This window comes from Temnothorax americanus, unplaced genomic scaffold, assembly GCF_048541705.1.
Source record: "Temnothorax americanus isolate GAGA-0224 unplaced genomic scaffold, ASM4854170v1 Scaffold106, whole genome shotgun sequence".
Taxonomy (NCBI): domain Eukaryota; kingdom Metazoa; phylum Arthropoda; class Insecta; order Hymenoptera; family Formicidae; genus Temnothorax; species Temnothorax americanus.
In genome coordinates this window covers 363072-378484 of record NW_027509238.1, presented here as the reverse complement: position 1 = coordinate 378484, position 15413 = coordinate 363072, and the positions used below count along the sequence as shown (strand labels likewise).

Below are 15413 nucleotides of genomic sequence, written 5' to 3'. Positions count from 1 at the left end.
GGATCAGCGGACAAGTCCAAAAGATACCGTCACGTTCGCTCGCGCTACCAGCTCCGGCAGAACTATATCTATCCGTACAGTTCTTGTTAATCAATTTAGCCTTGAATCATCTTCGCAGAATTAATCGGAGACGTGGACCGTCGCCTATCTGGACTATCGGCACCAGCTGTCGCGGTTCGGTTATGGGTACGACCGCCAGCAGTAATTTGGGGTAGGTCGAGTGACAAATGAAAATTATCCTGACGCTTTCTCTATTACGTAACCGTTTATCACGCTCGATTGTCTTGCCGAGGTCATTAACGTGCACGATTGGGGACGGAGAGCGCCGTAATAATTTCGTCGGGTTCTCGATAACCATGAGACAACCTTAATTCGTGAGAATTCATCGAAATTATAATGGTTTTAACGTATAAGATTGTAATAACGAGCTTGTTTAAAGAAAAAAGCGTTTTTCGCAGTTTTATAAGGCGATATTGTTCGTGCAGAGAAGGAATGGCGAGCAATCTACTTTCACTGGTCATCAGTTTTAATAAAGTTGATCCTCATTGTGACGGTGTCAGGCCTCTTAATGTTATACTGTGCAATTTTAATGCGACATTATTCAAGACATTCTTTCCCCGTTCTGTTCTTATCTCTTCTCTTCGACTGTTTTTTTTTTTTTTTTGTAAATAAGAATCGCTTTTATAATAAGACGCAAAAAGATTTGAACATATAAACTGCCTTGTAACGTTCAATTCGTTCTTTCCGTTTTTATCTTTCATATATCTATGTGTATTACTGCTTTATCAAATTATTACGAAATTTGCTTGCGTAAGATAAAAAAGTTGCAAAAATAAACGTAATTACACCTTTATATTATTTTGTTTCATAACGATGATATCAGCAATTTTTTATGCAATATTGTTGAATGTATGTTACATGAGTAGAAAACATTTGATTTCTCGCCTCTTACATGCATGATATTTGCATTTTTTAGAGCGGTCTCTAAACGATCGACGCGTGAAAAAATATGCAAGTCATTTGAAGAAACGTCACGCAGTTTATAATCTTACAAATTTATACAAAAGATAGTTAGTGATTCTTTTTCACGCAAATGAGATTTTCAAATTAACTCTTGTGCCCCTTAAAAACAAACGCCCGCAACATTTATTCTATCATCTCCATCGACGCACTTCTTTATTTTTCATAATACTTCATTTTCTTCCGTTATTTCGTAACATTCATATTTCACAGAAATCTCTAAGACAATTGCTTATGATGACACTTCTCATCATGTTATCCACGCATTCGGTTTACGCGCGGTAAGAAAGATATTAGAATCGACGAGCAAGAGAAATCATATATGCGAAATCGACTGCTCGAGTGTAATTCAGGACAGAAATGTCGAAATGTCGATATTTCCGTATGCAACGCATATCGGTATAAAATATACTGCAAAAAAAGCTCAATAACCGCAACAAGAGACAGTTTAATGACAGCGTAGATAAAAAGGTGCACTTTTAATGTGTAGTTTAAATGCTTGAGCGTCTTTTGGAACTGAAACCGGATGATAAAATATAATCTATGCGATACGTCTTCGTTCCTGTTTATGTCTTGCTTTTTTTGACAGGTTTCTGATATTTCTCTTATATCTTCTTTTGTCTCGTCACAGCGTTTCTGTTAGGAAATAGCCATCAAAAACAGAAATTGGTGTTATTTCAACGAATTCATATTTTGATATTATTTACATCCATACTTTTTCTATATTTTTAGCATCGAATATTGAAATGATCGACATACTAGTGTATCAATTGTTTTATACAGTTTAATTATTTAACGCTCGTATCTATGTATGTGCCCGCACCCCATTCGTACAGAAGATAAAAAAGAATCAATAAAATGTTCAACGAATGCAATCACAATGTTTCCTGCATTTCGTTATAGCGATAGAACGAAAGAAAAAAACATTGCTCACAAGAAACAAGTGTCTTTTTTATTCTTGAATTAAAAAAATAGAAGTCAAGTGTTTGATTGCCTTCGGCTCTTCGTAAAATTGTTTCGTTTTACGGTGTTCTCTATGTATATAAAACAATAGAGGGATTAAAATAAATTGAAGCTGCATAATTGCGGTGAAGTTAATTAAAAAATTAATACAGCATAAATTTTTGTCAAAGATTGACTTCAAGACTTTTAATATACATTTCAATAATGTATAATTAAAATAAACATTAATTATGTATATCTATATCTTTTTCACATAACAAGGAAATTTTAATTCTCTTTCCTAATTAGACAATAGAGACAATAAGTTATTAAATTTTAACTTCTCATAGCCCCAATAAAATGTTCACAATAGTAACAAAAAATGGGCAAAAAGGAATACAATGTAAAATCAATTTCCGACTTCTCAGATTAAGATTGCGTAACGTATCGCGAAATAAGCTTCCACGGATCCATTTTATATCATGCTCCTTGCAGCGCGTTTAAACACTACTTTATAGTTACGATTACAAAATTACACAGTCAAGTTAAGATTAAACGTTGTGCGCGGATGTGAGTTATCAGCAACTATCAGCGTTACGATCTTTGAAGTAGTGCTTCCGGCGCGCGTAACGACCACGTTATTCATAATCTGAATACATTACTACGAAATGTGATTACATATGACGTGCTAAATAAGGTGGGTGCAAAACAAGGTTCTTCGCTAATGATCATTTGCGCGATGACCAAAACGAGCGTTAAATCAATTGTTCAGAAGAGATAAAACGAGCATTATTATCGTTATTAGAAAAAAAATTTGACGACATCGGCGACCATTCATCATACGATCGGGGCACATAAATACTTTCGCGATGGATTAGACATCTCGCGAATAAGGGAATAACAATGTACGATTATGTAAACTCGTTAGATCGCATATTCCATTGTGTTGCATAGATTCACATCAAGAAAATTACTCGACCGTCATGCCTGTGCATGCAACGAAATCTTCTACTTCAGTTATTTATTCTTCTTGATATTATTCTTGCTTTCAATCTTTATTTCCAGTGTTTAAAAATTCTTTTACTTGCTATGCACATCTGCGAATTCTTGGCTTGTTTCATCATTCTGTATTTTTCCTTATTTTTTATTTCTTCTTTTTAAGAAACCCGTTATGCTATATGTAACTAAACGGTCGAATGCAATACGATCAGGCAAATTTTTTACTTGATCCTTTCTTATTGACATTGATTTCGGTGTCAGGTTCTTTTATTTCTCGGATCTTTGTCTTTCTGCCGCTTCTTCTGTTTATCTCTACATATATGCTGTATATACATACACATATATGGAGCGAAATAATTTTTTTATGACTATTAAATAAAAAAGTTATGATATTTTACATTGTGTGAAATCTTGTCCCATCAACTGAATAAGTATGAATTATCTGGTACGAGATCTTATAGAACGAGAGATGTATTTCTGTTTTGAATGCAAATTTATTTAAAAAATAAAAACGATATCCATGTGACATTAAAAGTGAGGATCGTATTTTATTTTCATACGACTTTATATATGCATATATAGAAATAAAGAGAATATTATCATATATACATTAGACATATATATGTGTATTATTTTAAACTTTTCTTCTCTTCTGCGAGAAACTCGAAATTACGCGATGACTACATAATGGCTTAAAGATTGCTAAACAGCATTAAATCATACGTCATAATTGCATGCAACCTTGTACAATCGTTTTTCTATATTTCTTCTGTAGTTTAATCTCACATAATACTGCGTAAGTTTATGGCTTCGAGCAACAAGTTATCATTAATATTTTTATTCTCCTGTGTCGAGATTTTTATCCTGTGTCGAGTTAATCTCGCGTGTTCCCAGCAATAAATCACAATCAAAAGTCTCTCTCGGTCTTATGGTAGCTTAAATTTTATAAAGAGATACGATGTAAAAATATAGAGATGACAAAAATATTAATTACAATCTCATAATATATGTCATAGGTAGACAGCAATAATAGGTCCGATTCACGCTCACAGCGCTATAAGCGTCATTCTGTCTTCGTTGCACATCGAATGTCAAACGAAGATAGAGTGATGCTTACAGCGTTGTGAACGTGAATCGGACCGCAGCCGATGTGTTGCGTGATTCTACGTAAATTATCTAACGTAAGCAATAACGTTATAAGCATACATATATACGTTGTTTGTGTACACAAATCTTACATTCGTCTCGAAAATAGCTGATAAACGAAAGAATAAAGAATATTGCTTCTGACGTAAACGGTGGGACTGTTTTCGGCAACGTTAAAATGTCAAGCAATAAAAATACGAATGCATGTTGCGTGGACATTGTCTTTTTAATGAATTTACATTCGAGACAGAAACACATCTGCTCGTTCTACTGGCGCATAATAGATAATTTATATTTATTTAAGTGATGGAGTGAAAATTTCAATTATTCATCACACGCATACACGCAAAATGTAAAATATCATGGCCATTTCTCATTCAATGGCCATAAAAAATCATTGCGCTTTATATACCTGTGCTAACATTCAAATAAATGAGCATATCCATGAGCTTATTTCGAGAATTGTGCATTGTCATTCGACTTACACGATCTTCGTCGCTGCTATAATCGTTGCTTCGTGCATAGCGAAAAAAAAAATTATGATATCTGATAATTATAATTTTTCCGTATTTCAAAAGGTGTAGATATATCTGATAAGACTCGTATATATATCGGTGGACGAAGGATTACCAGTGCGCGTACTTTGGCACAATTGACGAATAACGATGTCGACGATAATGTAAGTTTTTATTATCGCTATTCGCGCTACATAATGAATTCATAATACACGCCAACTTATACATTAAGCGTGTGTAATAAATCAAAATCTGTGCGCAGCTTCATTATCAATTTCCGGAAACACTGCACTTGATATATATATTTCACGATGAAAATTCCAAGATAAACGACTCTATTAACGCGTATTTAATCTAACTTATTATATATCGTCAAGAAACTGATAAATAAAAATAATTCTTATATATCCTATATCACATATTTATCTATACTTCCTCGATTGATAATAATGTTAATATTCCATGTAATCTAATATGCGCTTCGTTGCAGGGAGACCGGAAAATCCATTAATTTTACCATAAATGGAATATCACACACGAGTACGTATTCTTCAATATTATAGATAATATAATTAAAGACGAAAAGATGTAATTCTATTAAATAGCAAAATGAGTAATTCTAATTACACAACGGTAGAAATTATGCAATTTAATTATGTGCATATAATGCAAGTATATAACGCTGGAAAACGTAGTTACGTCGGCAAAAACCATTATATTCAGTTACGAAAATTTAATTGTGCTAACAGAAGCTTTAACATTCAATTGTAAAAATTTAATTATAACGGTGAGCTTTTGAAATATCGCGAAATTAAAGTCGGTACAATATGCTTCGTGTTCGCGTTTTATGAATTTATAACTATCATTTCGATATTACAATGGCCGTATCGTTTTCAGTATCGGGGAACATTCCGGCTGACACGTCCCTCAACGTCTACATTCGCGACTATGCGAAACTCCGCGGCACAAAAGCGATGTGCCACGAGGGTGGTTGTGGCGCCTGTATCGTGGCTGCGGAAATCAAGGGCGAGATAATGGCTGTGAATTCCTGCCTCGTGCCGATATTAATCTGCGACGGGTATGCGTGAATCAATCGAAAAAAGTTTATATTCAAGTTTCACATTAAAGAAATAAATATTTATTTTATGACGTTACACGTCTTTTCTCGCTAGAAAAAGATTTTTGATGCGTTAAACTTTCTTCTATCCTTTTATTTTAACTTCTTTTAACTTTATTAGAATTTATATTAGTATTATATGATGCCCGTATTCACAAATAAATTCGCAGATGGACGATTCACACGATCGAAGGTATAGGAAATAGACGAGATGGTTATCACTCGATTCAAGCTGCGCTCGCGGGGAAAAATGGCTCTCAATGTGGATATTGCTCTCCTGGCATGGTAATGAATCTTTACAGGTGTGTGTATGAAAAATTAATTAAAGTTATTATATTAAAGAAATGATACAATAATATATATATATATATATATATATATATATATATATATATTGTATATATATATATATATATACAATCAAATATAGAAACTGTCTTTGAAATTGTTGTCGTTGTATATAGTAAACGAGTATAGTTTCTACACGAGCAACATCTAATATCTCAAAAAAATTAGCAAATATGTGATTAGTAAAAAAAATTATCAAATCTCAAATAAATTATAAACAAACCATAAATTTACACAAATAATGATGCGTGCGGAAGTGAACATATTACACTTAAATGTTGCAATGCATAAGTCTAAGAGCATGTAAATAACATTTACATGTATGCACTTTATTATTGTAATTTTCAGCCTTATCCAGAACAAAAAATTGACTATGCAGGAAATCGAAAATTCCTTCGGTAGTAACATCTGTCGGTGTACGGGTTATCGCCCGATTTTGGACGCGTTCAAGGGATTTGCCAGTGACGCACCCACATCGCTGGTGAAAGACATTCGCGATATTGAGGTGCCCGCGCCAAATATTTTATTTTATACGCAAAAGTTTCACTTTTGTATTTCCAAAATTATTGCTAAAATTTTATCTTGCTTTCATACAGAATTCTGTTTTACGCGATGTACAACTGTAGCTATTACTTTGATTTTATGGAACACTTCCTCGTAGCGTCTAAATGTTACATCATGAATAAAATAATGAAATTCGTAGGAGATCTACAAAGTCAAAACCTGCCCGAAGAATGGAATGCCGTGCAAAGGCAATTGCGTCGATAAACATTTTACAGATGGAAATACGTTGAATATAAAGTTGGCGGACGCGGAATTCTATAAAGTTTATTCGATCGAAAATCTATTTGCGGTATTTCAAAAGAAACCGGATGCAACGTATATATTAAACGGCGGAAATACAGCGCATGGTAATTTGCATTTCACTTGCACGATATAAAAACAAATTGATACAAAAATATATATAATGTGTATGGCGATTTGATGACTTTTCTAGATCTATTGCAGTCCTTCCGAAAATAATATAATTCTTGATAGCATAATATATCTATAATTAATAACGCTTTTTTATATAGCTCTTTTAAAAATATGAACAAACGAATGCTTTTTATCTATCATAAAAATTAATATTTACTTCATGGTTTCATACTGGGGGCTTTGATATTTAAATAAAAAAGTATAATACATTTCTATTTAAATACAGAGCCAATATAAAAAGTACATCACACCACATCATTTTTTCAACTATTAAATTCTCATAGAAAAATAATACGGTAGATATAAAATATCCTGCGTATCTATTAATTTTATTTAACAAATAATATTTTCTCTTGAGTAATAGCGATTTTGCGATGCCAAACACGCGATATTAAAACAAGATTTCAGAATTCTCGTTAATTGCAATCAACGAGAAATCAATATTGAATAATAGTACTAGTTGCTGATGTAAATTAAAAAATATGCACACAATTCTGAGAACATAATCCTGCAGGTGTTTATCGGGTGGGCAAAAACAACCTCCACATCGACATAAACGACATCCCAGACTTGCGTCGCATCGAAAAAACTAATGAGTCGCTAACCCTGGGCGGAAGCATATCCCTCACCACGGCGATGGAGACCTTTCAGAAGTACTCGTCCGAGAACGGATTTAAGTACCTGCATCACCTGGCCCATCATATCGATCTGATTGCCAGCGTGCCCGTGCGTAACATCGGCAGCATCGCCGGCAATCTGATGATTAAGCACGCACACAATGAATTTCCATCTGATTTGTTCTTGATGCTGGAGACAGCCGGTACTCAAATACATATCCTCGAGGCACCGGGCGTCAAGAAAAACATAATGCTGCAGGATTTTTTAAAGACAGATATGCGTCACAAGATAATCTATAGCGTGGCGTTACCAGCACTATCCGACGATTACGAATACAGATCTTACAAGATCATGCCTAGAGCCCAGAACGCCCATGCGCACATCAACGCTGGTTTCCTCTTCAAACTCGACGGCGGCGGCAAGGTAAAAAAATCTTTTCGAATTATATTACACATATTTTACACTATCATTAGTCACTCGTTCAGCATATTCACAATATTTCACGCGAAGGTGCTAGAGAAGCCTAACATCATCTTCGGTGGCGTCAATGAGCATTTCTTGCACGCGAAAAGGACAGAAGAACTGCTGGTGGGTAAATCTATCCTTGACAAGCAAGTGCTGAAGACAGCCTTGGAAACGTTGCATAACGAGTTGCAACCTGATCATGTGCTGCCGGATGGTTCGCCGGAATTTCGCAAGACTCTTGCCGAAGGTTTATTTTACAAATTTGTGTTGAGCATCAAGCCGGAGAATTTGAATTCAAAACTTCGCAGTGGAGGTTCCATGTTAAAACGAGATCTCTCTTCAGGTAGGCATAAAGTGACGGTCAAATTTTTGAGAATATACATTGTTTAAGAATTTCTACGTCCACGAGGATTCAAAAATTCGTTTTGTTTTCTTATAAAAAATAAAACAAATTAAAGATTGAAAAATATATCTTGCGTTCGCTTTTAAAATTGTAAAATGCTTTGACTTAATCGAAAAAAATCTGATCACAGGCACGCAGGACTATGACACGGACAAAAATACATGGCCAGTGAACAAGCCTACGGTAAAGTTGGAGGCGATCCAGCAAACATCGGGCGAGGCTCAGTATTGCAATGATCTACCACCGTATCCCGGAGAAGTATTCTGCGCTTACGTACTTACGCAAGTCGCTAATGGTAAAATAAACAGCATAGATCCGAGCAAGGCACTTGCTATGAAGGGGGTAGTGGCGTTCTTCACCGCTCAAGACATACCCGGCAAGAATTTGTGTATCTCGGCTGCCGATCAGTTGATGATGTTGATAAATGACGAGTTGTTGTTCGCCGAAAAGGAAGTACTCTGTGCCGGTCAGCCGGTTGGCGTGATCATCGCCGAGACGCATAATCTGGCCAATGAAGCCGCAAAGTTAGTGGAAATCAAATACACTGAGACTCTGAAGAGGAAGCCGGTGATAACCGTTGAGGATGCGATCGCCACGAAAGACGAGACCAGATTCATGCATAGCATGAGCGTTCCAGCGAAAAAGAAAGGTAAAGAAAGTGACACTCGAGATAGAAGATATAATTGAAAACTATCGACCATACGATTATTAATCAAAAAGATTAAAAATAACTGAAAATATCACTTGAGGAATTTATATTATCTGCATAATTGGAAAGTCGTATAAATAGCTGCTGCTAATCGTCAGAATTGCGCATGATATACTGAAGTAATCGCATTCCTGTTATTAACATTTGCTGTTATTTTATAGGAAATAATGTTAAACATACGATAAAGGGCGTTTTTCATGCCGGCCCTCAGTATCACTATACCATGGAAACTCAGGCCTGCGTATGCATTCCTGCGGATGACGGTATGGACGTCTATCCAACATCGCAATGGCCAGATCTCATTCAAATATCGATTGCAAATGTCCTTGGTGTTAAAAATAATAGGTAATTTATTAATCTCTCGCGATTGTGTCTTAAGAAAGAGTATCATTAATAGTTCTAACTTTACACAAACTGTGCCGAAGTACTTGCACACGTTTTCCTAATACTGAAACTTCATATCATAACAAATTTAATATTAGTCTACCGGATTTTGGTGAACGTTCTGATAAAGTTAATAAAACAGATTATTTGGTGTAAAATTGGAATTAATCAAAGTGGGCATGCTTCTATCTCTTCTAAAAAAAAAAAATTAATTAAAAGAGATTGCCGGAAATAAAATTTAATTAGCGTAACAATCGCTTGAATTTAATTTTTATCGTAGTATCAATGTCTCTGTGAGGCGAATCGGCGGTGGATACGGTTCAAAAATCTCGCGGAACGCGGCAGTCTCGTGTACCTGCGCGTTGGTATGTCACAAATTGAATCGCCCAGCGCGATTCATCACGACTATCGAGAGCAATATGCAATCGCAGGGCAAAAGAGTTGCTGCGCGCCAAGAATACGAAGTCGGGGTAGACGACGAGGGAGTTATTCAACATCTCGACTCGAAATATTGGGGCAACTGCGGCCTCAACTTCAACGATCCCCACGCTTTTGTCGTAGTGCATCACATCGGAAGGTATTTATATTTAGAAAATTAAAATAGTTACTTGTGATTGAGTAATTAGTTTATCTCAAATAAAATTGAATATTAAAATGCTCTACAACTTGTTGATAGACTTTGTTAATCTTATTAATTTTCCACGTTTGTACGCGACAACAATTATTGTTGCCAATTATTTACAGTTGTTACATCAACGACAATTGGACCCTCAATGGATACGAAGTGCGAACCGATTTACCGTCAAACACATACTGTCGAGCGCCAGGATCCACGGAAGGAGTGGCCATGACTGAAAATATAATGGAACACATCGCGAAAGTGACGAAAAAAGATCCGCTAAAGGTCAGATTGGCTAATATGAACGACGTGGATAAGGCCGCGTTAGAATCCATGATAAAAGATTTGTCGAAATCGGCCGATTATGAGATGCGGAAGCGGGCCGTTGAGACGTTCAACAATGAGAATCGCTGGAAGAAAAAGGGTATTGCCCTGGTACCTATGAAATATTCACTCGGATATTTTGGTCAGTTCAATGCTATGGTGTCCGTCTGCGCTCGCGATGGTACAGTTTGCGTGACGCACGGTGGCATTGAATGCGGCCAAGGTATAAATACCAAGGTACGTTGTAAATGTGAAGTTTATTTCCTAATTTACCTGATTAAATTCAATAAAATTTTTTAAATTATTTATACGATAATTAATAATGTCATTAAGCACAATTAAATGGATTCGAAAGAGTTATTTATAGACGTTCATAATTTTATTTCTTTGGAGTCACCTATACATTTTGCAAATAATTAATTAGTGTGTGGCTTGTATTTTATTCCTATTTAAATAAAAATAATATTCTCTTTAGGTTGCGCAAGTGGCGGCTTACACTTTCGGTATCGACCTAAGTTTAGTCACCGTCAAACCAACCAATAATATAATAACGCCCAACAATACGGTTACCGGAGGCAGTATTACTAGCGAGGCCAGTGCATATGTAAGAACACTATTTAATCCGCCTCCAATGCTTCGGAAAATAACGCGATTTCATGCATAATAAATTGATTAATAAAAACGATCGTTGCATTGATTTTAGGCCACGATTCAGGCCTGCAAACAAATCCTGAAGAGACTCGAGCCGATAAAAAAAGATATGAAGAATCCAAGCTGGCAGGAACTTGTTTTTACTGCATATCTAAAGGATGTTGATTTATGCGCGCGTCATATGTAAGCATTATTAAGTTGCATTTAACACAATAATAATGCATTGTTATTGTGCGCAAATATTATGTCATCGAACTCTTTAACATCTTTCCGAAAAGATACCGCTTTTCATTCGAAAAGAATAATTATCATATTTTTTGTAAGAATTAGAAACTTGCGATAAATTGTGCAGCTTAAATATCCCATCTGTACTTTCTCTGAATGAACTTGAACAATATCGTTATCAAAATTATTTCAATTTGAATTTTTCTGTTCCATTAAATATGATGCATTACACTTACCCCTACCCAGGTACGCGCCCACGCAGGATGATACGCTCAAGCCTTATTCCATTTACGGTGTTACCATTGCCGAAGTTGAAATCGATCTGTTAACCGGCCAGCATATTATCAGGAGGGTCGATTTGATGGAAGACGCCGGGGTAAGCTTGAATCCGGAGGTCGACGTCGGTCAGGTGGAAGGAGCTTTCGTGATGGGAATAGGATACTGGACTTCTGAGGATCTGGTGTACGATCCTAAAACAGGAGTATTAACGAATGACAGAACCTGGGTATGTGTTATCTTCGTTCAGTTTTGATAAAGCTAATATAGCACCAAGATACAATTCTCCGTTTCACTGATATGTATACATATAAATGATTAAATTATTGAAAGAATCTTATTTTCGTCGTAGAATTACAAACCGCCAGGAGTGAAGGATATTCCCGAGGATTTCCGCATAACTTTGCTTAAAAACTCGGTCAACACATTTGGTGTTCTTCGTTCAAAAGGTGAAATCTAAAACTTTATCCTTTCGCGTTCTCGAATCTTCATTTATAATAAAAACAAAACTTGAATATTTCCTACATGAATATGTAACAAGAGCTGAATATTCCCTATATGTACGCATACGAAAAGCTTTTGGATAATCTCTTTGCAAAAATTTTAAAACACACGTAAGAGGTTTGAAGAGTTTCTTAATCATTAATCGTGATAAGTAATATTTTAATAAAAATACATCAAATGGAATACACGAATTTAACTATTACAAAAAATTTAAAATTCATAATTTTATCTCGCAAATTTCTTCTTAAATTAAAATTAAAAATTCTCCCTACCATATATATAAGAGATACTAGATCTGAGAAGATTGAAAAATCGAATGCCTATTAATTCTAAAAATTCTTTTGCAGCAACTGGTGAACCACCGCTTTGCATGAGTTGTGTAATTCCGATCGCGATACGTAATGCATTGAACTCCGCTAGGGCGGAGGCGGGAGGTAAAGATGTGTGGTACCAATTAGGTAAGTCTTAAGAGCATGGATGTAAACGGTACATTTGTATGAGTTGATAATATACATGAAAAATCATTTAATTTTGTGGCTTGCTTTAATTTGTGCATTTTTTTTCAATAAATGTGAATTATTTTTCGCCGCAAAATGTAAGATCTCTTCCTCTTTTCCCCCCCTTCTCTCTCTCTCTCTCACTCTCTTTTTCTTCTTTTTTTCAACACAGTCGGTGAACATTTTCTTATAATATATACTGTTATGTAATATATGTACTTATTTATTTTTTATAATTTTGCAGATCCACCGTACACTAATGAACGTATACTTCTAAACGGTTTAACCAGCAAAGATAATATGGTCCTGTGAGAGTGAAAATGAAATTTACAAATTAATTTTGTTTAAAATAATCTTATATTTATTTGTGTTCGGTTTATTTTTTTAATTAGAATAAGTTTACATGAGGTTTTAGGGTATAACGGGACCAAGATAATTTAGTTAGTTATTAGGTTTTAAACATAATTAAGATACAACTTCTGTTTTATAGTAAATATTTTTTATAAATGCTCTTCACTTAACACCACTGTGATGAACTTATACATATAGAAAATATTAAAACAATGTCTGTAGTGTATAATTGATATCGATAATAACATAGTATAAAATATGTTGTAAATACAGTAATTTAATGTAAATTATTTACCTTTGTCCCAAGAATCTACAGCAATGATTATCATACGTAAGCACATCCTTTGCGTTCTTTGCGTCTAGAAGCGCATGAGGAAGAGGGACGTACAAAACAATAGAATGAAACGAGATTGAAGCATACTAGAAAGTTTGATTCGCAAAATCAACTAACGTGCAAAGTGCATCGTTTTTGCCGCAAAATAAAAAACTTCTCGCGACAAAATTCTTTTCATACTATATATAGCGCCACTCTCGTGACATTCCATTCGTTGGAAATAACGTTATTTACATTATGCACGACACGTTACACGCACGAAAAAATAACATGCCAGACGTAACTGTTATTTTTTCTGAAATTTTTTACATTCGTACGCAGTGTTATTTTTAGGTATGATTTATTATATTCCATTATATAATTTGCTGTTTCACGCGCGTACGTTACGTTTTTCTTACATAAGTCATACACGTCCCATTCGGGCTATTTTTATTTTTAATTTTTATAAATAAAGGTCTTTCTGCATTTAATGTGATAAGAGCACAACTTTACTGTGATAGTGACAGAAAGCGTTCCATAACAATGGATTGCATGCATGGTCATGGTAGTTCACATTCTGTCAAGTTATTCTTTTAAATTGCTTTTTATTTATAAAATAAATTTACTTAAGTTATATTTATTAATAATTGTGTGTATGTAACATTTTATTTGATTAATTATACAAATTTTTAGAATTATACATATTAAGGTGGTCTTTTCGCGGACCCAGCTAGTCAATTAAGTAACAGTCCGTCATGAGGTAATTGAAAACAAACGTTACACAGCATTCCAATAATTATAATAATATAACATGATTTTACACGCACGATTTAATCGTATTTAATTATTTACTAATTAAAAAAATATCACAATAGTAGTGCGGTTGGATTCGATTCAGGTTAGGTCAGGCATGACAGTACGAGTAAAGCAATATGCGCGTGGATCCACCGCTTATTTAACCTCATATATCAGAGCAAAACATTCGGCAAGCCCTTATTTTCAAGGTATGTACGAAATCCGGAAACTTCAGAGAATATTTTAAGACATGAATAATAATGTATTCATCTGATCGCTAAGTACACATGTATTATTCGTTGAAAACCTCGGCCGTGGCGATTTGCATCGTTCTATCTTTCTCGTTCATTAGATGTAAACAAGGATAGAATGACAATGGCACGCTCCGCGAACGCACATTTAGAATGACTTATTTCTTGTAAAGTGTCGGTAACCTCATTTGATTTTTCGTACACATGTCTCTTATTACTGTATATTTAACATATATCAAATTTAGGTACTTTATCTAATACTTGTTCTCACGAAAGGACCACCTTAAGAAACAACGTGTGTTATAAGGAAAAATATATAATGATTGAAATAAAGTGCTGCTTTGGGTACAAATGTAAAGCAATATGTAAGATATCCAATACTGTTAAAATGGTATATATAATTTTTGTAGCTAACAATAAGATTACAATGGCATAAGTTAATGTTACTGTAACTACTACACGTAAAAATCTTAGGAAAAAAATATGTAATCCTAATTTAAAGTATTTAAGTGTAAATCTGTTGTAAAAATTATGTGTTATTTAAAAATATATTATTTTTGTCATATAATATGTTAATAATATGTAAAAATGTGATAAATGGCTTTGAAATGATTGATTTTGGAGTCGTTTAGAAGCGAAATAATTTAAATGACAATAAAGAAATTCCAGAATTCAAATACTTTATAAATATCTAATTGTGATCACATTCAATCATAAAGAATTAATTATATTATGACAGAAATTATGGCATCTAATTATAAGACTTAATTTATAATGGCGAGTTCTAGAAATAAAAGATAACGCGATTCGTACTTATGTTATATATGAAGAGAGTTATATAACTTCTTTGTTGATTTCATGATTGCAAAGTCATGTCCCGCATCAGGATGCATACCAACTGGCACTTCCCTCAATGTCTATATCCGCGATTATGCGAAATTCCGCGACAGAAAAGCGCTGTGC

At 34.5% G+C, this 15413-nt stretch overlaps 1 protein-coding gene across 1 annotated transcript; it reads left to right on the top strand.

Moving 5' to 3' along the window:
* On the top strand, positions 1-13367 carry LOC143904286 (uncharacterized). Its single transcript, XM_077418839.1, has 19 exons — positions 1-211; positions 4686-4786; positions 5113-5162; positions 5520-5700; positions 5910-6041; positions 6436-6592; positions 6791-6998; positions 7580-8106; positions 8194-8491; positions 8682-9200; positions 9422-9605; positions 9925-10221; positions 10389-10824; positions 11063-11191; positions 11291-11421; positions 11710-11968; positions 12092-12188; positions 12591-12701; positions 12985-13367. The coding sequence occupies exons 2-19, from the start codon at positions 4773-4775 to the stop codon at positions 13050-13052; spliced, it is 3798 nt and encodes a 1265-aa protein (XP_077274965.1). The 5' UTR covers positions 1-211; positions 4686-4772; the 3' UTR covers positions 13053-13367.
* The last annotated feature ends 2046 nt before the right edge of the window (positions 13368-15413 follow it).

Coding starts and splice junctions, on each gene's coding strand:
- LOC143904286 (XM_077418839.1), top strand. Junction 6,042..6,435: donor ATGGTAATGAATCTTTACAG/GTGTGTGTATGA, acceptor TGTAATTTTCAG/CCTTATCCAGAACAAAAAAT. Junction 12,702..12,984: donor AGATGTGTGGTACCAATTAG/GTAAGTCTTAAG, acceptor ATAATTTTGCAG/ATCCACCGTACACTAATGAA.